Source organism: Octopus sinensis, linkage group LG8 (genome assembly GCF_006345805.1).
Source record: "Octopus sinensis linkage group LG8, ASM634580v1, whole genome shotgun sequence".
In the NCBI taxonomy this organism is placed as follows: domain Eukaryota; kingdom Metazoa; phylum Mollusca; class Cephalopoda; order Octopoda; family Octopodidae; genus Octopus; species Octopus sinensis.
Window position 1 is genome coordinate 31471416 of NC_043004.1, and position 26316 is coordinate 31497731.

Here is a 26316-nt window from a genome sequence, read left to right on the forward strand (position 1 = left end):
AGAGAGCTGCACCAAGTTATGGTCTGATTTGGCATGGTTTCTATAATTGGATACCCTTCCTAAACCCAACCACTCCAAGAGTGTAATGGGTGCCTTTTATGTGCCATCAACACAGGTGCTTTTTTGTGCCACTGGCATGAGTGCTAGCATTGGCACCAGCATTGGCCATAACTACGATTTCACTTGGCTTGACAAGTCTTCTCAAGCACAGCATATCAAAGGTCGTGGTCACTTGTCATTGCCTCCATGAGGCCTAATGTTCAAAGATCATGCTTCACTATCTTGTCCCATGTCTTCGTGGGTCTACCTCTTCCACAGAGTCCTTCCACCATTAGAGATTGGCTCTTCTTTACACAGCTGTCCTATCCATATGCATCACATGGCCATACCAGTGCAGTCATCTCTCTTGCACACCACACCCGATGCTTCTTATGCCCAAATTTGTTTTGCTTTGTGTGTGCTGACTTTAAGAATTCCAACTTTCTTTGCCTTGATTCTTCTTGGTAGCAATCATGTTCTGCAGAATGAGTTTTGTAGTGCCTCTCAGCATTAAACAACATCAAACTCTTTATTGCCACAGGACAGAGAAGGCAGAGTGCCTTGTTGCTCTTTACTTCCCTATTGGTCTGAAATGCACAGTTGTTTTGCATAAGTGTACAAGCTTTCTTCAAAGGTAGTTCTGCCATGGCAGTGAGTGATAATTAATGCACTGAGGAAAGAATAAATAACAACTGACTGAGTGGCTTCTAGCTTTTCCAACACTGGTAATTGAAGGTCATAGCACATGCAGATCAATAATGCTCATTTATTGTTCTGTGATTGATCTGTCTATAATCATTTCATGCCAGTGTGTGCATGCATGTGTGACTCTGTCCATATTAAAGTTGTAGCAAGCTCAAGTCAATGAATGAAGGAAAATAGTGCAACTTCAGGTGAAAACAGACTTTTGCTTGATATCTTTCAAAACATTTTAGTTTTGGTACTAGTAGTTCTGAATATGCATGAAAACTTTCTAAATCAGAAGTTTTTATTATACTTTAAAAAAAATGTCAAGAATGTTTGAAAGCCATGGTTGAAAAGCACTAACTTAGACAATTCAAGTCTGAAACAATGAACTGGGAAACAGCCACATCAAAAGCCAAAACAAGGGAGAATATTAGTATTTCTAACCATGATATCTTCACATGTAAATACTGTTGTTAGAAAGGCAGATGGAAAACTATTGCAGCTGCTACTTCTCAGAAGTGATTTGCTTTTGTGGCAGGTGGGAGTATAGACATAACTGCAGATAATGTCCAGTAATGAAAACCATCTGTCACAAGCATAAAAAAAAGGCCATTTATATATGTGTTAATCTTATAATAAATCAATAAGGTGTCATATAAACCAGGTAATGGTACTAATTTTCAATGCATTAATTTCTTCAACTTTGTTTCATTAATATTGTAATTAGCAATCAGTCTGTGCAAGATTCAGTGCTGTTATTATTAAGTGGAATTGTTTAACCATTAATCCTTCTGATACTCATTTGTTTGAGACTGTCTTGGTTTTATCATACAAATTCCTTGTTTTAAAGCGATCTGATTTAAAACCTTCCATCAAGTTTTGTGTTAAATTATGTACCAAGTACCAGCTTAATAAGAAAATTGTTTTATTAACTCTTTCATTACTTTTGAAATTAGGTGAAATAAAGGTTGTGTGAGAGAATAAAAATGTATAAACTAGGTTTGTTAACCCTTTTAATACCAACCATCTAAAATCACCCTTCCTGTTTTAAAATATTCTAATTTAAAATCTTCAGTTTGATTTATATGCCAAACACCAGCTTAATAATGACAGTTTCTATACTAAATTCTTCAATATTTTCAATGTGAACTGAAACAATGAAGTATATTTAAACAAAAATATGGCAACAAAAGGGCTAAAGGAATGTGAGAACCACATCATCTTTTTAACAAATGTAATAGCCAACTTGATAATACAATTCAATAAGAATGTCATCATTTAAAAACAATATTAACCAAGTTCCCCTATTCAGATCTTTGAAACAACTCATGCTTTGTTTATGAGATATTACTGTATATGCTCACAGATAGGTCACACCCTTAGTTTGGGGTTGTCAAAGTAGGCATTTGTGGTTGACTTGCAGATAGGTTGCACTATAATCTGGGGAGTTACATGGCCCTTTTTTAACGTAAAGTTTCTTTCTGCAGATATGTTTACATGTTCTTTTGCATAACCCACCACTTTCAACTTAAAGCCTACTGCATAACTCTTTCTTTTACTTATGATTAGGGTTTGCAATTATTATAATTTTTAACTAAAAATCGGAATGAATCGATGTCAAAAAGACCAATATGCAGACTTCCTGCTTCCGCTTTCTAGTAAACAGACATCACAAAAATGTTTGCATAACTTGAAAACTGAAAAGCCCAAGCCCAGGGTACATGCCTGGACTACTGATATGCTGCCATCTACTTCAGTTCCCTGTGATGTTGATTTGAAAGGTTGCACTCCTGATTTTTATTGAAATTTGTGTTTAAAAAAAATTGCAACCTATCTGCAAATATATACAGTGGTCCCAGTTCATAAACTTATGTCCATATTTAAGTTTATGAACTAAGACTTCGTACAGAAAGTATGATATAATCATATTTGGAATCGGTACCATACACAGAAAATATTTTGTTAACTCTAATATTTAACAAATATTAGATTACAGAATTTAAAAAAAAATGGTGGTGGAACATACTTTTTTGGATGTTGAATCTCACAGAGGCAATGACAAGTAATTGAGACCTTTCGGTTTGAGAAGACACATCAAGCCAAACAAAATTGTAGTCATGGCCAGTGCTGGCGATATATAAAAGGCACCCACTACACTCTTGGATTAGTTGGTGTTAGGAATGGTATCTGACTGTAAAAACCAAGACAAACCAGACTCAAGCCTGGTACAGCTCTCTGGCTTACCAGTTCCAGTCAAACCATCGAACCCATGCAAAAATATGTATGCACATTCATACATATTCACATTTATGCCAATAATAATCGGTGCACTTGATGTTGTGAGTGAATGCCTAAGTGACAATCTGGATAAACTAGGCTTTTCAGAAAAAGAAACGCACACAGTTTCCATTTACAAAATTTACTTGCAAGAATTGTCAACAAAATTGTCAGTCTAGGGCTGTGATTGACAACACTTGCCCAAGGTACTGCACAGTGAGACTGAACCTGAAATCACATAGTTACAAAGCAAGCTTCTTAACCACACACCCGTAACTGCATCTATATTATAAAATTTTACACACAATACAAAACCTCTAAATTTCTGTCATGTTCTTCAATAAATCAAAAATGAACAAAATCAACATTTATATGCTTTTATTATAAAATTATTTTATTTTTAACTTTGAAACTCTCACTGTTCTTCATCATTTCAAATAAAAGAACAACATTGTTATTTGCTTATATTTACTTTATGTATTTCTGTTTCTTCTAGAAACTGCCATCAATCCTGTTGATGGTGTTGAAAGTGATGCAGTCTTTTACAAACTCCGACATCCTTGCACAGGTAAAAATCTTCAAATTATTATTTAGAGTTTGGAAACAATTTTATGACATACAACTTTTAAAATATTTTAATAAAAACACACACACATGCATGCACGCACATGCAAGTGTTGCACGTGCTTAGAATATAGTTTTATTTGGCTGACATTTACCTGGAATTGCATCTACTTTAACCCCTGAAAAAAGGGACAGTTCAAGAATGAATTACGTCAGCAGATGAAATAATTATTTGAGTGTATGTTTTTACTGGAATAATTAAATGATGATCTGTTTCTAAAAGACAGAATGATCCTTCATTTAGTTCATTTAAGGGAATTAAATAATCAGATTCAGTATTTATAAAATCTGAATATTCGTATCTTCAGTGTTATTGGTAACCTAGAGTATACTGCTACCATCAGGAAAAGGACATACATACAGTAATTATAGTTCAACTTAAGGCAGTGAGCTGGCAGAATTGTTAGCACACCAGGCAAAATGTTTAGCAGCATGTCATCTATTTACATTATTTACATTCAATGGATATTTGTCCTCATCTTGTTGTTAACACAACGTTTCGGCTGATATACCCTCCAGCCTTCATCAGGTGTCTTGGGGAAATTTCGAACCTGGGTCTTCATTCCTAAGGTATTTTTGATGATGATGTTGTTGTTATTATTATTATTATTATTATTAAGGCCACTGCTTGGAATCGAACTCGGAATCTTGGGTTAGTAGCCCATGCTCTTAAGCACTATGCCATATACCCATCATCATCATCATCACCACCGTTTAGCGTCCGCTTTCCATGCTAGCATGGGTTGGATGGTTCAACTGGGGTCTGGGAAGCCAGAAGGCTGCACCAGGCCCAGTCTGATCTGGCAATGTTTCTACAGCTGGATGCCCTTCCTAATGCCAACCATTCCGTGAGTGTAGTGGGTGCTTTTACGTGCCACCAGCACAGGTGCCAGTCGAGGCTGGCAAACGGCCACAATCGGATGGTGCTTTTAATAATAATAATAATAATAATAATAACAACATCATCGAAAAATACCTTAGGAATGAGAACCCAGGTTCGAAATTTCCCCTAGACACCTGATGAAGGCTGGAGGGTATATCAGCTGAAACATTGTGTGTAACAACAAACAAGATGAGGACAAATATCCGTCAAATGTCAATAATGTAAATAATTCCTCATCTCTTAAATATAGAATGGTATGTCATCTATCTTTAAGTTCTGAGTTCAAATTCTACCAATGTCAACCTTGCCTTTTATCCTTTTGGGGTCAATAAAATAAGTCAGTCTAATCAACTTATTCCCTTATAAATTATAATTTATCTTTTTATTAAATTTCTTGATGCTTATACAAAACAATGAAATGAATATCAAAAGAAAAGTATTTATTGCTTAAGAATTAAATAAAACATTTGTATATTTATAATAAATGTGCTATTTTTCTAAATTTTATCAACATAATTGCAATCTGCTCCATTGGAAACTTGTCTCTGTAAAATTTAAAAAAAAGAAAAATGTGTATTTATCAGAAAGCGTTAGAACATTCATCCTGTACCTTTTATGTTTATTTTCTCTATCTCTCTTTTACTCTCTCTGTATGATATAAAGTGTGACTGGTGAAATCAACCGGCCAATCAACTTTTATATTGGCTATTTTAATATATAGAGATTGAAACCTTTACTTTTTATGCAAATCATGTATAGGGTAGGAGTGGCTGTGTGGTCAGTAGCTTGCTTACAAACCACATGGTTCCGGGTTCAGTCCCACTGCGTGGCACCTTGGGCAAGTGTCTTCTACTATAGCCTTGGGCAGACCAAAGCCTTGTGAGTGGATTTGGTAGGCGGAAACTGAAAGAAGCCCGTTGTATATATGTATGTGTGTGTATAAGTTTGTGTGTCTGTGTTTGTCCCTCAATATCGCTTGACAACCGATGCTGGTGTTTTTACGTCCCCATAACTTAGCGGTTCACCAAAAGAGACCGATAGAATAAGTACTAGGCTTACAAAGAATAAGTCCTGGGGTTGACTTGCTCGACTAAAGGTGGTGCTCCAGCATGGTCACAGTCACATGACTGAAACAAGTAAAAAAAAAAAGGAGTAGGGTACAGATCCACTCACAAAGCTTTGGTTGACCCAGTGCTATAGCAGAAGACTCTTGCCCTAGGTACCATGCAGTGGGACTGAGTGTGTAACCATGTGGTTGGGAAACAAATTTCTTAACCACCAGCCTGAAAACCAGGTTTATTGAAGAACTGTGAGAATTACATATATTACACAAATATGGTAACCTAGCCCATCACAGAAATTAATCAGAACCATAAACATTTTTTTAGAATTTTCTTTAACAAAATATATATATAATTGTTTAGATCTTAAAGTGTGCAGATCTAAATATTGTGTACAAGATTAAAAAAAAAATTAGTTCCAGATTTTTGATTTTTTATTCTCTCTCATGTACCAATATTTGCCTGTTCCACTTTGTTTAAAATTATATTTACTGCTTAATCCAAGATTAGTCAATAAGGTGTAATATATTTATTTAAATTTATGATGTTTCAGGTATGTTTTAGCTTTATATTTCCTTTTATTTCTACATTTATAAAAGTAAAAAAGCAAATTGTATTCCATTTTATAAAACATCTGTTGAAGTTATTTATTCATTTTCTATGTCTTATGGCTATTCATGCTGTTAGCAGTTTTAATGTTTATGCTACCTCTAAAGTTCTCTTACCTGATACAATTGCCAGATAATTCACAGTGTTTTATGTTCGTATTGTTGCACTGATAATATAATACAAGGCTCCTATCTATTCATTTCTTGTATACTGATCAAGATAATTCCCTTGATACTGTTGGAGATATACTATTGTGGATTCAACTGTTAGATACCTTACTATTTATCATCCTAATCTTCATACTTTTTCAGTAAAACTATTCTTCACACTGCTCTGATGCATAACAGCTTATCAGAAAAGAGTAAAAGATATATGTCAAATAAAGAAAGATGACAGTGAAGACTAGAAATATGTGCACAATGCACAGAATAAAAGACAAAAAGACAGAAAAACATACAGCAAAAGAGCCGTAAAGAGGAAGGGTGCATTGGAGTAGTGTTCATGAATTTCTGGAAGGATGGAGTTTTGAGAAGGATGCAGTCGCCTGACATCTAACAACTGATGCAATAAGTTTATTCCATGCTTTGGTGTTCTGAGCATGTTTCCTAAAATTTGCTCTATTTAAAATACATGAGTAATTTTAAAATATTAAATCAATATTTCTCAAATTCTACATCATTCTACTCTATACGTTTTCAGGTTGTTTCTATTGTTTTGTGATAATTGCATTACAACTTGTCATTCATTACCTTTGAGAATCATTAATATTTCAATGTTTCCCCCTTAAATCTGCAGATAACAGCAGCATATTTCTCTTCACTCATAAGAATCAAAATGTATTTGAAGTTACAAACTACAAAGAAGAATTTCGCTCTTGGTTATTTAACAATTATGTTGTTGAAGGTAGGTGATTACTTTAAACTCTCTATCTCTCAATAAACTACAATATCAACATAACTGTTTTCCGTCCAACCCATGCCAGCATGGACAACGGATGTTAAAGGATGATGATAATGATTGAAAAATATGTTCAAAATTGATAAAAAAAACATTTTTAAAAATATTAAAAATGAAATTAGAAACTTGTTTTTAATTGTATTTATTGAACACTGAAATAACAAGAAATTTTCAATATAGGATGATAGGAAAATGCATATTTTCAATGGGACCTTCGTTGAGTTGCACCATCTGCACTGTCATAAATCCATCACAAGTCTCTGTTGTGTACCCTTCCCTTGGAGAGCTTAGTACATCATTATACTGCTCAATGGTTAATCCAGTTTTGGCTTTAGTTGAACATTAATGATATGTTTTGTAATTTATGAACAATAAAAAAGGAAGCAGGATGTATCTTTATAACACCAGTGGTTGAACAGCTGTTGTACAAGTTGTGTACAGTGTGTTAGGTGTGTAATGTGGCCTTGCTAGATTTAACTGAGTAATATTAGATTTAACAGGATACTGGGTATCAGATGGGGCAAAGCAATGAGCTAAGTATAGTTTGTTAGATGTGTAGTGTGGCTTTGATAAATTTAACTGAGTAATAAACTTAAGGGACTGTGTATCAGAAACACATCATCATCGTTTAACGTCCGCTTTCCATGCTGGCATGGGTTGGACTATATGACTGAGGATTGGCTAACCAGATGGCTGCACCAGGCTCCAATCTGATCTGGCAGTTTTTCTACAGCTGGATGCCCTTCCTAACGCCAACCACTCCGAGAGTCTAGTGGTGCTTTTATATGCCACCGGCATGAGGGCCAGTCAGGCGGTACTGGCTATGGCCATGCTCAAATGGTGTTTTTTACATGCCACTGGCACAAGTGGCAGTAAGGTGATGCTGGTAATGATCACGCTTGAATGGTGCTCTTTACGTGCCACCGGCATGGAAGCCAGTCACCTGCTCTGGCAACAATCACGCTTGGATGGTGCTCTTAGCGCTCTACTAGCATGGATGCCAATCATCAAATTTGATTTCAATTTCGATTTCACTTGCTTCAACAGGTCTTTGGAAGCAGAATTTAGTCTCCAATGAAGGAAAGGTATGCATAAGTGGGCTGGTTACACTCCTAGCATAGGCCACGGGTTATGGTCTCACTTGGCTTGCCAGGTCTTATATATATATATATATATATATATGACTTGACTATAGAGGAAATGGTATCATCATCATTTAACATTGTTCTTCCATGCTGACATAGGTTGGACAGCTTGACAGGAGCCTGCACCAGACTTCTGTGTGTTTTGGCATGGTTTTTACAGTTAGATGTTCTTCCTAACACCAACCACCTGGCAGAGTGGACAGAGTGCTTTTTTATGTGGCACAAGCACAGGCAAGGTCGGTTTTGGTATGGTTTTTACAGCTGGATGTCCTTCCAAACACTAACCACTTCTCAGTGTGGATTAGATGTCTTTTGCATGGAGTATGTATGGTAAATGGATGATATTGCAGGTTGGGAAAAATAGTGTTGTATGCTGAAATTCTTTATTTTATTACTGCTTTCAGTTATTGAACTGTGGTTATTATTGGGCACCGTCTTCTAGAGCAGTGCTCTGCAACCTTTTTTCACTTGTGATACACTTACATTCTTTTCGAAATTTGGTGGCACATCTGAACTAAAAATATAACTTAAAATATTGAGAAAAAAATTATATTCAGATTACATTGCTGCATACCTAGCATCGTCTCCTGGCACACCAGTGTACAATGGTATTCTGGTTGCAGAGCACTGTTGTAGAGTATAGTTGTTTGCATTAATTACAACACTTATTTTATCAATCTTGAAATACTAGAAGCTAAGGTGGACTTATGCTGATTTAACCTTAAAACATTTAGAGACATAACCAAATACTACATGGTATTTTGTCAGACACTCTACTGATTCTATCATTCCCTGCCAGTATCATTTGCTCATTTGTTTACATGTCCATTTTTCCATGGTAGCATGGGTTGTACAAACATGGATTAAGGGGAAAGGAAAGGGGATAACTTAGCCATTTGAAAAATAATGACTGATAAAATAAGTAATTGGTTTGATATAATTGAATACAAATCATTGAAGGCAGTGCCCCAGCATAGCCACAGTCCAGTGAATGAAACCAATTAAAGAATAAAAGAGAGTAAAATATCTTTATGTAGAGGTCTATAATCCATATCATAGATTAATGTATGTTAAATCAGTAATGATCATAATGATTTATACTAAGGTGTTATTAATCTGTCTTTGATTGAGTCTTAGTCATTTCATTCTCTTTCCTTGGGGCATAGTATATCTCGGAGTATGTTATCCAATATGATATTTCTATTTTAAGATGATAGAATGCACTTTAAGAGAAATTTGGTTGTTATTTCTACATAACTGTTTTCTTTTTGGCCCCAATTTAAAATAAGTTTTTTTGTTATCTTCTGTTTTCAGATGGCTCCCTGTTGTTTGTCACACCTGTTGATCCCCTTTTCCTTATTTTACCCTACTTAATAAAGGCAGAAAAGAAGGTAATTACTTGAATTCTTTCCCTTTATATATATATATATATATATATATATATGTCATCATCATCATCATCACCACCATCATCATTTAATGTTCATTTTCCAAGCTGGCATGGGTTGTACAGTTTGACAGGATCCAATAGTTTCAGGGACTGTATCATGCCCTATGGTCTACTTTTGCATGGTTTCAATTTCTGGATACCCTTCTTAACACCAAGCACTTTACAGCATGTACTGGGTGCATTTTTTATGACACTAGCACTTGTAAGGTTGCCATGCACCTAGCAAGACTATGAACCCCAAGAGAGATGGCTTTATGCTTGGAGATGAGGAGTAAAAGTATGAGAGAGGGGTCAAAGCAGAACGAGTTTCTTTGTGTAGAGGAGCTACATAACTACTCACATTTTAGAAGAGAATACAATGGGTATCAGAGTGAAGATAAGAAGAGTTAAAAATAGTGGTAATGAGATGTCTGGGTGGATTTGAAATTGTTGAAAAATATTGAAGCTTACTTTAATTTGAAGGATGATTTTCAGATTTTACAATTTTTGGCTATTCTTCCAGCTGTGACCATCTCATTATTTTTCTCTTCTGACACAGTGTATCAAGGACTACATTATCGAATGTGTTCTTCTATATTAAGGACATCGGATGTAATTTGAGGGTTATCTGGATACTATTTCCAACAGATGGTGAGACCATCTCTATGAATGTTTTTACTTTTACAATGTAAGGGTAAAAAAAGAAAGGGTAAAGGCCCCTTTCGGTCCCAAATGATCATGGGGTTGCACATAGAAAGTTCACCTCCAAAGCACAAGTATGGGCAAGGTTTATTTATGGAAGAACAGCAATTGCCCATGCACATGGCACCAATGTTGTCCAAGGGAAAGGCTGATACAGCTTGGCACCAGTGACATTGTAACCAATTTCTACAGATGAGTGAACTGGAGCAATGTGAAATAGTGTCTTGCTCAAGAACACAGCACACCATGTAGTAATGCAAGTAGTATTGACCACATTACCTTGCATATCCGTACCTACTACAGATTGTTGAGTTCCTATATCATTCATCCTTCTTACTACTTTACATTATCATTCATACCTCCACATCTCTCACTCAGTAAACTGGTTGACCAGCAAGCAGAAACATGGAGTTGTGAGGACCCTTTGGCCTTGTTGAAGATATGGCTACTTCTCTAGTACAGGTGCCACAAAAAGAATAATAATAATAATAATAATAATAATAATAATAATAATAAAGCAACACCCAATTGTAAAAAACAAACTAAGAATGAAACATGTGAGTAAAATGCAGTCCTCTGAAGCATCGTGGTGAGCACTATCTCCTAAATATGAGCTGACTCCAACTATGGCTAAGTCATCCAACCTACAGTAGTATAGAAGGTGGACGTAAAATGATAATAATAATGATGATGGTGATGAGAGGTATAATTATTACAGTAGGATGGTATTATAATCAGTGTCAGTTGTAACATAATGTTCCTTCTTACCATATACAGGAGTGTACACAGTGAAGGTACATGGCTCAGTGGTTAGAGCGTTGGGCTAACAATCACAAGGTTGTAAGTTCAATTCCTGAATTGTGCTGCATGTTGTGTTCTTGAGCAAGGCACTTTATCTAACGTTACTTTTTACCCATTACAATATTACCAATACTACCACTGTATAGTCAACATCACCCCCACCATTGTACCATTGTATAGTTAATATATTACCACCAGTACCACTGTATAGACAACACTGTACTTACAGTGCCTACACAACCAATACCATAACATTTTTGAGAACCAACATTATTTATACTGCTGTATAGGAGTGGGTATTGAAAAGTTCCTGGCTTTAAGGGCATCACGAAAGCCTGGTTGAAGGCCCAGCCTTCCAAGTTCTTTTACAGAAAAACTGAAGGACAGTTGCAATAAGAGTGTGAATCTGAGAGAGGAATATGTTGAATAAAATCATAATTAACCGATCCTCCTGTATTTTCTTTTAGCCAGAGCCAGGAACTTTCCAGCTCCCTCTCGTACAAGAGTGACTTATTATTCACTGTTTTAGATTCTACTTGTCTGATGGACAGAGACAAATGATTATTTGCATGGTTAATGTTCAGTGTGAATTATTTACCTGTTAGTGGTTAAGGAAATAATTGTAGTAGGGAGTATGGTGAAGCTCCATAAGAATGCATTTGAATAGTGATGGATTGGTTAAAGTAGTGTTACACTATTATCTTAAACTTGACTGAAGTGTTTGTAAGCTAATGACAATGCTGGAAGAGTTACCCTGTTTAACCCTTTTGCATTCAGATTACTCTGTCAAATGTAATGCTTATTTAGTGGCTGTGTGGTAAGTAGCTTGTTTACCAACCACATGGTTCTGGGTTCAGTCCCACTGCGTTGCACCTTGGGCAAGTGTCTTCTACTATAGCCTCGGGCCGACCAAAGCCTTTTGAGTTGATTTGGTAGATGGAAACTGAAAGAAGCCCGTCGTATATATGTATATATATATATATATATATATATTAAGGTATGTAGAAAAATACAACATGGACAAGAACGTATAACTCATAGAAGACGATACAATAAACAAGGACAGGACATTCGAACCCCTCAGTCTTCAGTCAAGAACCGGATCATCGTAGTAATTTCGGCTGATTAATCTTGAGATTACTAGATCACGGCCAGCCCTCCAAGAAAAACTAAGCTGGAAGCGTAGATTTCCTGGAAGAAGGATCGAATGCATACGAACAACAGGACAGTAAAAGGGACAGATATAAAAAAAACAAAACAAAAAACAATAATGGAATACAGAAGCATTAACGGTGAAAACAACAAGTGTCTTACGACTGATAACAAGCAAACAATTTTTTCTCTGGCGCATTGGAAAAAGCCTTTATAGCGGCGGACGAGGAACAACGATGTTAACACGACGAAAGTCAGGAGCTGAAAGGCAGATTTCGGCCAACAGTCACGTGACAGAGAAGAGGGAAAAGAAAAGAAAGAGAGAGAGAGAAAAGGGGGACAAAACGCAACAAAGAGAGAGAAGAGAGAGAAAGAAGGAATCAGAGAGGAGAAGGGATGGGTGTCGAAGAATGACCTGTGAGTGCAGAGCGAGACAAAGAAATAGGAGGGTAGTGGAAGACTAGACCAAAGGATCAGAAGAGAAGATGAATAGAGAGAAAGTAAAAATGAGAGAGAGAGGGAGACAAACAGAGAGTCGTACCAATTATTAAGAATATGTGTTCACATTAATGATAAAGGGGGTACGGGGCGCCTGGAATATATGTTAAGGTATGTAGAAAAATACAACATGGACAAGAACGTATAACTCATAGAAGACGATACAATAAACAAGGACAGGACATTCGAACCCCTCAGTCTTCAGTCAAGAACCGGATCATCGTAGTAATTTCGGCTGATTAATCTTGAGATTACTAGATCACGGCCAGCCCTCCAAGAAAAACTAAGCTGGAAGCGTAGATTTCCTGGAAGAAGGATCGAATGCATACGAACAACAGGACAGTAAAAGGGACAGATATAAAAAAAACAAAACAAAAAACAATAATGGAATACAGAAGCATTAACGGTGAAAACAACAAGTGTCTTACGACTGATAACAAGCAAACAAATTTTTTCTCTGGCGCATTGGAAAAAGCCTTTATAGCGGCGGACGAGAACAACGATGTTAACACGACGAAAGTCAGGAGCTGAAAGGCAGATTTCGGCCAACAGTCACGTGACAGAGAAGAGGGAAAAGAAAAGAAAGAGAGAGAGAGAAAAGGGGGACAAAACGCAACAAAGAGAGAGAAGAGAGAGAAAGAAGGAATCAGAGAGGAGAAGGGATGGGTGTCGAAGAATGACCTGTGAGTGCAGAGCGAGACAAAGAAATAGGAGGGTAGTGGAAGACTAGACCAAAGGATCAGAAGAGAAGATGAATAGAGAGAAAGTAAAAATGAGAGAGAGAGGGAGACAAACAGAGAGTCGTACCAATTATTAAGAATATGTGTTCACATTAATGATAAAGGGGGTACGGGGCGCCTGGAATATATGTTAAGGTATGTAGAAAAATACAACATGGACAAGAACGTATAACTCATAGAAGACGATACAATAAACAAGGACAGGACATTCGAACCCCTCAGTCTTCAGTCAAGAACCGGATCATCGTAGTAATTTCGGCTGATTAATCTTGAGATTACTAGATCACGGCCAGCCCTCCGTGTGTGTGTTTGTGTGTCTGTGTTTGTCCCCCCCTGGCATTGCTTGACAACCGATGCTGGTGTGTTTATGCCCCCGTTACTTAGCGGTTCGGCAAAAGAGACCGATAGAATAAGTACTGGGCTTACAAAAGAATAAGTCCCGGGGTCGAGTTGCTCGATTAAAGGCGGTGCTCCAGCATGGCCGCAGTCAAATGACTGAAACAAATAAAAGAGTAAAGAGTATTGTTTTGAATTAATCATTCATTATCTTGTAGCTTTGAGATTTCAATGATATGATTGTTTACTTTTAGAATGACTGTAGGGTGGGTGTGAGAGGGTGGACCTGGCCAGTTTGAACAGAAAACAGATAGAATATTTGGGCCAGGGTTAATCCATCACCTGGTCCTTGGCTACCTTTATTAGACCCATTCTGTTACAAACCTGTCTGAGGAGGACTTCCTTCCTGTTAATCTAAGAAGCTAGAGAAAGGCCTTAGTCACTGCCCTTTCTCCTCTGGTCACCTATTATAAACAACATTCTTTTTTTTTTCAAGATTTTTATGGATGTTGTGTAACCCTCAGCTAAATTCAAAATATAGTTTAACTTATTAATAATTACGGAAATCATTTATTGGACATAATGGTTATTGTTGTTGTTATTGTTATTTCAGACTGGCAAGTTTATGACTATTGATCACATGCTTGAAGATGACCAGTATGTTGACATACATCACCTTTCTGAAAGTGTGAGAGTAAAAAATCTCTCACTAATCACAGATGTTAAAAGTAAGTTTTTTTGTTTATTTTTTTTGTATATCAGCTAAACTGTTTGTCTTAATTTCTGAACCCATTTTATCATCATAGTCTCTGTAATATATCCATTCTTCTCTATTTGTGTGGCATGAACGATCCCATTGTCTGGTTATTTTTTTTATTTCTGTTTCTTGGTGACATTCTTCTGAGCCACCAAATTATCTCTTCTCTTCTACCATATGTCATCCTCCTTCCCCATTCACTACATTTACTCCATATTCTTACAACCTACCCAACCACATACCATTTCTCTCTCTCCTTTCTGCCTATCCTCTCTCTTCTCAGTCTACTCTATTATTATTATAAGAAATATTGAATTTCTAAATCTCTCGTAGAGATATGTACGGTGGTGGGGCGATAGAATGGTTGTATACTGTCAATCTAACAAGAACGTGACAGTAGGGGGTACACCACCGTTGTATAGCCCTAGGAGGCGTTCGATGCCTCCTAGGGCTATACAACGGTGGCGTACCTCCTACTGTCACGTTCTTGTTAGATTGACAGTATACAACCATTCTATTATTATTATTTTATGTTTGACTTTTGCTTTGTATTTGTACAAGTTGGCTCCAAGTCTCACCCAGAGACCTCAAGAGACAACAAGTTAGAAGTTCATGTTGGTGTTATGCCTATGGTGCCATATATTTGGTTTTGTACATAGTATTGTTCTACAGAATGTTTAAGAAACCATAAGAAAATTATGTGTTAGTTTTAAAATTTGAAATTACATAGTCAGTATTTTGTGTAGGATATGGGCAGTTCCCATGAGCACTATCTTTTGTATTTCTGCCATTTTGGGGCTTCCTGGTATCTGAGCTAGGTAGCAACCAGCCCATTTTGCTATCATTCCTAGGGCACCTATGACAACAGGTATTGTTTTAGTCTTCAGGTTCCACATTTTGCTGATTTCTAGTTCAAGATCTTTATACTTGCTCAGTTTTTGGTAGGTCTTGATAGATACGTTTATATCGATTGGGACAGTCATATCAATGAGGAGGCATGATATTTGTCTGAAGTCTTTCAATATAATGTCTGGCCTATTTGCATCTATCTTTCTGTCAGTTTGAATGGTGAAGTTGCAGAGGAGTGAGATGTGGTCATTTTCAAGTACTGGAGGTAGTTTGTGTTCCCACCAGTTTTTATCATGGGGCAGGTCCAGCTTTTGCAAATAACCCAGTGAATATATTGTGCAGCTCTATCATGCCTGTTGAGATATTCTGTAGGTGCAAGAAGACTGCACTTGGAGACAACATGATCAATGGTGTCATTTTGTGCTCTTCACCATATCACTTTGTTTTTTGCATTGTCAATCATCTCTCCTCAAACCTCCTTCCAACTGATGTATCATTGAGTTGGTTACCCTTCAACTTCCTCCTCAAGCCTATTCAATTTCTACAGTTATTACCTACTCTTCCTTATCTCCCTTATCTTCCCTCAACACTTGCACAAAATATTCACCCTCTCACCTTTACGGAAACTCATATTGCATAATTTTAAATGGTTAACAATTATATAAAGTCTAGCTAGGAGTAGTAAGCTACGAAATTCTTACATTCTCTTGATTTCCTGTAATTCAGACCACTCCAGATCCTAGCAGACAAAATAGAAAATGCTTTGCTCCGGACGATAACGGGAGAGATGCACTGGAATAGCCACTCTGATTCATGGAGTTTGCACTTGCAGACAGAAAGCCACCTCTCATTCTACAATACACTCTTGCAACCTCTACACACCCACACTTCCTGTTCTCCTGTCCCCACTCATTTCTGCTCACTTCATATCTTGAGGGTCCACCGTGACACCTCATCACCACTATTTTAATCTCACTTCAGTCCTACCCTAACCACTCTCAACCTTTTTTCTATGATGTAGGTAGCTGTGTAGATTCTCCAGCAAGGAACCTATTCTATTCTGGCCTTCTTCTCTCACAGTAATCCATCATCCTATAGCATAAAGCTGCCTCTCTCTCAACTGTAGTCCTACTTAGTCGAAAGGGATCTCAGTCTCACAGGCTACATGGCAACCTCACTAGAGCTAGTGCTACAAAAACAGTACACTCCCAGTACACTTTGTGAAATGGTTGGCATTAGGAAGGGCACCCAGCCATACAAACTATGCCAAAGCAGATATTGGAGCAGGGTGCAGCCTTTGGATCAATCAGATCCTGTTAAACTATCCAACTTGGAATATTGCCATTAAAAGATGATGCTGCTGATGATTATGATAATGATCATCATCATTGTTTAATGTCTGTTTTCCATGTTGGCATGGGTTGGACGGTTTGACAGGAGCTGTCCAGGCTCCAATTGTCAGTTTTGGCATAGTTTCTATGGTTGGATGCTCTTCTTATTACTAACCATTTTACTGAGTGTGTTGGGTACTTTTTACATGCTATTGGCACAGGTGTCTCTATGTGGTACCAGCATGAATGCATTTTACATGGCACCAGTACCTGCAAGTCAAAGACCTCTTAGCTGGGAGAGGGAGAGGGGGCATGGCTATAAAGGCCATGCCTGTATGTATGGATGGCTGTGATTTTACTTAGCTTGATATGTCTTGTCAAGTACAGCAAATCACCTGAAGTTTTGGTCCATTGTCATCTCAGTGATGTGATTGAAGAGAAGACCCATCAAGCTGAGCAAAATCTCAGTCATGGCAGATATCGGTGTCATGCAAATTGGCACCCCGGTGTCACACAAATGGCACATAGAAGCACCCATTACACTCTCGGAGTGGTTGGCGTTAGGAAGGGCATCCAGCCAAATCATACTGAAGTCTAGTGCAGCCTTCCAGTGTACCAGCACAGTCAAACTGTCCAACCTGTACCAACATGGACAACAGATGTTAAATGATGATGATGATGACACACATTTTCCGACATGCCATGCACAGTATTATATATCCATTATGGCCGATCTTACCAATTGGTTTCACACATGCGATATGCTGTGCTTGTGAAGACTTGTCAAACCAAGTGAAATCGCAGTCATCGCTGATGTCAGTGTCATCTGACTGGCGCCTGTGCCAGTGACACATAAAAAGCACCATTTAAGTGTTGGGCCTCAGGGAGGCAGTGACAGGTGACCAAGACCTTTGGTGGTATACCGTGCTTGTGTAGATCTGTCAAGCCAAGTGAGACTAGCCATGGCTTATGCTGGTGTCAGGTCAATAGCACATAAAAAACACCCACTACAATCTTGGAGTGGTTGGCATTAGAAAGGGCATCCAGCCGTAGAAACTTTGCCAGATCAGATTGGAACCTGGTGCAGACCCCTGGCTTACCAGTTTTCAGTCAAACTGTCCAACTATACCAGCATGGAAAGTGGACATTAAATGAGGATTAGATTATGTAAAGCATCCCTTTTTTCTTTTAAGCATATAGGATGTTATATGAGAGAGATTTGGCTGTTATTTTCAGCAGGTTGAAGGGTTATGTAGAGACTCCTTTGTTCGCTGAAAATAAGTGGTCGTTTTCCTTAAGGTCAACCCTGATTACAGTCAAAGCTACTGACCACCCAATCTTCAGTATTCAGCTATACTCCACACAGAACTTTATTTAATGTCCCTTTTTTTAAAGAAAGTTTGGCTGCTATTTACAGCAATTATGCACCCATTTGGCGACTCCTCTATTGGTTTGTTAGCAGTAGTAGTAGTAGTAGTAAGCATAGTCAGTTGACTGTATTGTATACATCCCATACAAAAACTGTGGTGTTTAAATTAACCCTGATCAGTCAGTCCTATGATCAAAATAGTGCGCTTGTCATCACTGCCTTGGGTTACATTATCCAACGTGTCCTTTTTGTTATAAGATGGTAGGGTATAATTTGAGGGAAATTGAGCTGCCATTTCTGGTATCTCAGGTGACAACGTGGTGATTCCCTCGTTGTCTCGGTCAACTACATATATTTACTTGTAAAAGTAATAAGAAATGTCTTCCGGGTGCATTAGTCAGTTAAGGGGAGATAATTTCCAATGCGTTCGGGTTTTTGAGCAGTGCTGTTCTTTTATAGTTTAATATTGCCTGCTACTGAAACATTCATCAGGTACATTACTCTCCTACCACTTACTGTAGTGAATTGTATCTTTCTGTTTTACAGCCAGGTAGACTGGGCTATCATTCACCTGTGACAAGATTGGGTAGTGTGCTTCAAAAATTTCACTTTACAACCATAATATTCCGTTTTTCAAGCCCACCGTACAAATACCTTGGCAAGTAGTTGGGAAATAGTCTTATTAACCACACAACTATGCCTGCATCTACAACCTGCCTGTACATTCAGAATATAATTTTGTTATTTCTACATTGCAGATAGTAGAAACTGTTTTTAGTCAGAATTATTTCCAGTTCTGTTGTTGTTCTCAAGATATTAATTTAGTTTCTAAGATATTAATTTACCATTCTTTTATTGAAATTAATTCCATGTTTTATTTTCTTTAGAAAGTGATAGTATTGTTGCTTGTCGTTATTCTGAGGAGAAAACTTTATCTTGGCTCCAACGTAAGGTAAATATAGTTCTAGACTTTTTACTTTTAGTGTATTTTAGGAAGGTTACTTGGCTTGTATGATAAAACAGTTGTGGACAATTTTAAGAAATATAATAATCATAAAGATAATGGTTTCAAATTTTGGCACAAGGCCAGCAAGTTTTGGGGTTCAGGGGCTAGTTGATTACATCAAGCCCAGTATTCAACTGGTACTTATTTTATTGACTCTCAAAGGATAGAAGGCAGTTGACCTTGGTGGAATTTGTACTCAGGACAATTTGAACTCAGAGCATTTTGTTCAGTGTGCTAATGATTCTGTTTCCACTAATTATGCTATTCCTAGCTTACCAAGCATTTCTATTATAAGGTAAATCTATGTTGTTTTTTTTTAATCTCGATGGCAAAAAAATCCAAATAGGTGCAGGAATAATTGTGTCATTAAGAAGTTTGTTTCACAACCACATGGAACTTGGGTTATTTCTACTGTGTGGTACTCCAGGCAATTGTCTTCTACTGTAACCTTGTGTGTTCCTCATGGAATGTAGTTATGAAAGCCCTTTGTGTATAAAAATTAGGTATAATGAGTGATGACTGGGTTTGGTAGACAACAAAAGAAAACAAAAAACTTGAAGAAAGCACAATAATGTGTATTGTTGCCAGTTTTAGAGTTCAAACTCTATATTAAAGGATTATCAATCTTCTAGAGTTTGTTCTAGAAAGTTCTCTGGCATTTTCTGTAATGGAGTCTGTGAGTGTGTGTGTATGTGCATGCATGTTAAATGTATAGTAGTTGTACATGAGAAATGGGAAAATATCAGTGATTATCACTGTTAATAAAGAGTAAAATCCCATATTAAATCTTTTTAATCCTTTTGATACCAATCTGCTTGAGACCATCCTGGGTTCTATGATGCAAACTTTTGTTTTAAAGTGATGCAAATTAATATCCTTCATCAATATTTCATGTTAATTTATGCTTCAAAAACCAGTTCAAATTCTTCATTGTTTTCAAAATGAATTGAAAGAAAGGCAAGAGCATTTCAACAGATATCTGATTGCAAAAGAGTTAATCTTCTAGAATTAATTCTGTTTTGGAGAGTTCTTTGATATTTTCTGTGCATGCTTGTGTACTAAATGCATGTAAGAAATGATGTATAAACTAGAGGAAAATGTTTGGCTGTGATCAACACTCACTTTTATAATTTTGTTTCATTTTCTGCAAGGTACAAAGGGTAGCGAAATTTTTGTCTGAAAAAGGGGTGCATGTCTCAGAAGGTGTTGCACATTCAAAGACATACGTAAAGTCCATGAAAGAAAATCCTCATTTAAAAGGTAAGACAGAATTACATTTTTAATCATTTTTCTTCTTGCTATGTACTTAAGAAGTTTGCTTTCCAACAACATGGTTTTAATGCTTTCCAACAACATGATTTTAAGTTCAGTCCCACTGCATGGAGCCAAGACCAACCAAAGCCTTGTGAGTAGATTTGGTAGTCAGAGAACTGAAAGAAGCTGTTGCATGTGTGTGAGCATGTGTATATATATGTATGTTTATATCGCCTTGTCTTGACATCGCATGATAGCTGTAAACGAGTGTTGTTGTCATACAAGCAGCGTCAATCATTGCCAATGTTCTGTGAAAAAATGCCTGGGCATGTGGTAGTATGAATATGCTTGGAAACAGGTGAGGGTTGATGACAGGAAGGGCACCTACCTGTAGAAAACCTGCTTCAACAATCTCTGTCTGGCCCATGCAAGCATGGAAAAGTGGACATTAAAAGGCTGATGATGATGATGATGGTGTATGTGCTATGTGGGTTCATTACTGTCTCCTTCTTTTGACATTGTATGATAGTTGTAAACAAGCATCTCCATTATACAAGTAGTGTCTTTTGTTTCCAGTCATCTGTAGAAATAAGTTTGACCATGGGGAAATATTATCTTGCTTGGAAACAGGTGAGAATTGACAACTGGAAGGGCATCCAGCCATAGAAAATCTGCCTCAATGAATTTTATCTAAAGTGGAACAGTTGTGTTATATACACACACACAACAGAAGTAAATAGACACCCTTATAATCGTTAAAATTTATTTAATTCTGGAATGATACGTTCAAATTATTTATTGATTATTATAATGTGAATATCTAATATTTTGTAGACATGCCCTTTGCATTTTTCAATGCAAAGACTCTATTAGGCATACTACTGATCAGATGAATATTCTCTCAAGGAATCTCTTGCTAACCTTTATGCAGTAATCTCAAAAGATCTGGCTTTGAGGATGCTTTCTTATTCCTTTAATGAAGTGTCCTGTCCATTATACCCCAGAGGTGTTCAATAGGGTTCATATCTGGTGACTGGCTTGGCCATTGAAGCTTTTTAATGCCATTCTCTTCCAACCAATCTTGGTTTTTTTTTTTAGCCATGTGACAAGGAGCCCCATCTTCCATAAATAAAGAGTCTTCTTTAATCGTTTCACCATTGGAGAAGATTGGAAGGAGTCCTTGCTGCAATATGGACACATATTTATCTGAGTTTGTTTCCCTCACACTCCTCTAGCTCTGATTGACCATTGTTCCAAACTGCTCCCCAGACCATCACAAAATAGCTGCCATGTTTCATTGTTGGCTGCAAACTTATCACGTCAAATTCTTGATCACAGAGTCTCCACTGTTAGAAAATACAGCATATCTGGACTCATCAGAGAATATGATTGTCCCAAAATGCTAGTGACCTCTCCACCATCTCACTTGCCCAATCTTTTCTCTATTTTTCTCTACAAGTTTGTGGAGACACCTGACTGCTGACATCAACTTGTTCTATGTCAGAGGCCTTGCAACAAGGATTATTCTCCATACTTCTTGTAAAGCAAAGGGTCCTGGTTGACCTGGCAAAAGACACTGATAGAATAAGTACTAGGCTTACAAAGAATAATTCTTGGGGTCGATTTGCTCGACTGAAGGTGGTGTTCCAGCATGGTCGCAGTCAAATGACTGAAACAAGTAAAAGAGTATGCAGAAAATACCAGCTTCCAAATTCTGTTTTCTGATTGGGTAAAAATAATCAAACTTTAAACTGCTGTAACATTTTTCTAAAATTTTTGTGGAACAAGTGAATAACAACATGAGATTCAGCGTGAAAAATTACATTAATTTTGAAAATTTAAAAATTTTCACTTAACTTGAAAATTTCAAAATGGGAAAGCCAAACAGAAAAGATTCAATTTTTGCTTCTTCTGAAATGAAATTTTATTTAAAACTATTTTCTTTCAATAATTTGTTTACTCATTAATCACTTTCTTATTTTTTTTTGCATTTTTTGTTTGTCACCTCAGAGGAAGCCATGTTATATGCATTTGGTATGGTGTCTAATTACATCTGTGATGACTTGCAGAAGAAATTGAAAGAGAAACTAGGGTAAGAATCAATAATATTAATATGTCAATTTTTTAATTTTTTTTTTTATGTACCTGTCATGTGTGTCACACTTCAAAGAAGAAGTGAGTGGCAAAGTGAGACAGAAAGAGAGAGAGCGAAAGAAACAGTGAGTGGTGACAGTGTTCATTTTGTGTTTTTAAATGTTTCAGAGAGGAAGTAAGAGAGAGAGAGAGACAGTGAGTGGTGACTGTTTTGTGTTTTTAAATGTTTATCACATTGCAAGAAAAGTTGATACATAGATACATACATTGTTAAATTAAAAGCAGGAGAGGAGGGACACAAGTGAAAGAGAGAAAGTGAGAGAGACGGTAGATACATAGATCCAAAGAAAAGTTGATACATAGATACATAGACACAGCAAATATTGGATGTCACTTTCACTTTTTATTACCATACGAGGATAAAATTAACTTGCAGTGGCTGAGTCTCTCTGCAGACATGCATATCATTAATGTAATTCTCAGGGAGATTTAGCCTCACACAAAATATGACAAGGCTGGCCCTTTGAATTACAGCTACAACTCTTTTTGGCCAGCTGAGTGGACTGGAGCACGATAAACCTTCAAGTGGTTGGAAGAAAACAAAAAAGATCCTATATAGAAGCAGGAAAATCTTTTTGGTCGTTTGGGTCACTATGGGTGTTAATCTGGTCCTAATAGTGGCATTTGTTGGTCTCACAGGTCTGGAGCCCAAACCCCCAGATGAACACTGATGCAGAGGCTGTTGTTATTAAACTGAGCGTGAGTTGAGGGCAATTATTTCATCTTAGCTTTCACTGCTTATACTAAACACATGACATTTTTGCTTTACGATATGGAACATTTCCTTTTCTTTCACTCTTTTTTAAAAATGGCACTTCGTTGGTTATGATGACGAGGTTCCTGTTTATCTGATCAACGAATAGTCTGCTTGTAAAATTAACGTGCAAGTGGCTGAGTACTCCACAGACATGCATACCATAAGGTATGTTCTCTGAATTACAGCTATTATTATTGAGTGAGAGATCAGTGCATGCCATCAAAGTGACACTGGTGTAAAATATACGAAGCCCAGTATACCCATCATAACTACCCGTCTGATAAGGGTACTCCAGGCACATGCATCACAACCATATGTGTGTGACATGGTGATCTCATATCAAGATAAACAGCGCATGACCTTGCAAGTGGGGCCCAGTTAGAATTTTAGAATTTTCTTCTGGTCAAGTAGCCCATCCTGCACAAAAGGTACCTGAATAAGGATTGTTTAAGGATGTTGAACGAACCACCCATGTTTCCAAAAGTGAATTATCCAAACCTCTAAGAATTCCTTTCAACACACAGCTATGATGCTCCCCCACTACTTCTGCTCATGATCAGAGATGCACATATCGTCAGTCACTAAGAGACATGCTCAACTGGTTAATGTCAAACAACTGACAAGCAAATCTGTGGTATTGAGCAGAATATTTGCTGTAGCCCATCTTTTATACCAAGACAAAACAATGTACATGATAACACTTCCAATCAGTTAAGATCAGGAGCCATGAGAGCCACTGCCTGGTACTGTATCAGGGCAAACTGTGGTATTGAGAGTAAGGCAGCGAGCTGGCAGAAACGTTAGCACACCAGGCAAAATGCTTAGCAGTGTTTCATCTGTCTTTACATTCTGAGTTTAAATGCTGCCATGATTGACTTTGCCTTTCATCCTTTGAGGGTCGATAAAATAAGTACCAGTCGAGCATTGGAGTCAATGTAATCAATTTAGCTCTTTCCCTGAAATTGTCAGCCTTGTTGCCAAAATTTGAAAGCAATTTTTTTCTATGTGGAAGGCGGTGAGCTGGCAGAATCATTAGCATGCCAGAGAAACTGCTTTGTGGCATTTCTTCTAGATTTATACTCTGGGTTAAAATACTGCCAAGGTCAACTTTGCCTTTCATCCTCTCCAGCTTGATAAAATAAGTACCAGTTAAGCACAAGGGTCATTGTAATCAAATTACCCTCTCCCTTGAACTTGCTGGCCTTGTGCCAAAATTTGAAACCAGTAATTTAACCCTTTTGTTACCAAACCGCCCAAAGCCGCCCGAAAAAGATTTTGGTTAATGTGACCAAACCGCCCAAAGCCGCCTGAATTTACCTATTCATATTTAAATGAGAATATCAGAGCAAATCTCTTTAGTATATTCGTGAAAACACGTATTATACTTCGTAAACAGTTCAACTACAGTTTTGTACAATAATCGAAGTGTAATTTTAATTCCGTGAATTTTGGGAGATTTTTTTCCGAAATTTGTTCCTATTGTGTTTTCAAAATTTGTAATTCTGACAAAAAATGGATACGAATTTCATTATATCAAGCAGTGAGTCAGAATTCGAAGGCTTTTCTACTGAAGACCTTCATAAATCTAACTCTATGACTGAAAAAAAAAAGCATGTGGTATTTGATAATGAATCTGATGTTTCATTTTCCGAAAGTGAAAACAGTGAATCCGAGAGCTCCGACAGCGATAAAGAAAATGAATTGGCACCTGAATGGAGTGAAAATTTAAAAACTGTTTCTTTCGGTGATTTTTCTGAAGAAACTGGACCAAGCCACAGACTTTCCCAAGAGAGTAAAGCCTTAGACTATTTCTATTTACTTTTTCGAATGAGCCTATTTGAAATCATTACGGCAGAAACGAACCGTTACGCTAAACGTAAACAAAGTGAAAGAAGGGATAGTTTGTGGTTTCCCACAACCTTAAATGAAATTAAGACCATTTTGCCATAAATATTATTATGGGTATCAGAAAGTTACCCAGAATAACAAATTCTATCGTAAAATTTTGTTGTATACCCAATTGAATATTAGCTAATAACCCATTTTCTATAGCGATGTTTGAACAAAATTTTAATAATTTTATATTTTGTTGAATTTACCTGTATCTACCTGCAATTAGAGTCACTTTGTGACAAAAATTATAGTATAGAATTGGTTGAGAATATTTCATTAAATTATCTTCCAAAAATCAGATTAATATATTGATAAATAAAAAAAGTTATAGTTGTTTAATGAAACCAGACTAAATTTATGATTACGTTAGAAATTAATTGAAACACATAAGGGGTGTAATTTGGTCAGAAATATAGTAACGAAAGGGTTACGGTGTAAGTCAGAACTGGAATTTAGTTGCATATTGTTACATTCTGACCTTTCCTTTCACCCTTGCTGTGTTGGTAAATAAATTACAAGTCAAATACTGAAGTTGATTTAAAGACTATACCTCTCCACAAATTATTGTCTATGTTAACAATGAATATTTTAATTGGAGTAGCAGACAGATCACTTAGCCCTTTTGATATCAAGCAAGACCACCCCTGGTTCTGTGATACAATCTTCCTGTTTTAAAGTAGTCTAAGTTAAAACTTCCCATTAAAAGTTCATGTTGATTTATGTTCCAAACAGCTTAACAAAAACAGTTGTTTTACTAAATCCTTCACTATTTTTGAAATTGAAACAAAGATAGTGTATTTCAACAGAAATATGGTAACAAAAAAGTTAATGACATTAGTTTACTGATGTACCAGTGAACTGATGAACTAGCCTGCTATGGTATCAGTAGACCAATGATTATCACTGTACCAATGGTATAAGCCTACTGATAATACCACTGTAGTTATAGTATCAATTTGCTGATGGTATCAATCTACTAATGGTCTCAATATTCTCTGATGACTCC

At 36.9% G+C, this 26316-nt stretch overlaps 1 protein-coding gene across 1 annotated transcript in view; it reads left to right on the forward strand.

Moving 5' to 3' along the window:
• The window catches only part of LOC115215209 (ribonuclease H2 subunit B), a 37781-nt gene that overhangs the window by 4127 nt on the left and 7338 nt on the right, over positions 1-26316 (forward strand). The window contains exons 2-8 of the mRNA XM_029784418.2: positions 3500-3571; positions 6976-7083; positions 9597-9673; positions 14554-14668; positions 19134-19198; positions 20404-20512; positions 22517-22598. Of these exons, the coding sequence (XP_029640278.1) occupies positions 3500-3571; positions 6976-7083; positions 9597-9673; positions 14554-14668; positions 19134-19198; positions 20404-20512; positions 22517-22598 (628 nt within the window). The remainder of the gene's footprint in view (positions 1-3499; positions 3572-6975; positions 7084-9596; positions 9674-14553; positions 14669-19133; positions 19199-20403; positions 20513-22516; positions 22599-26316) is intronic.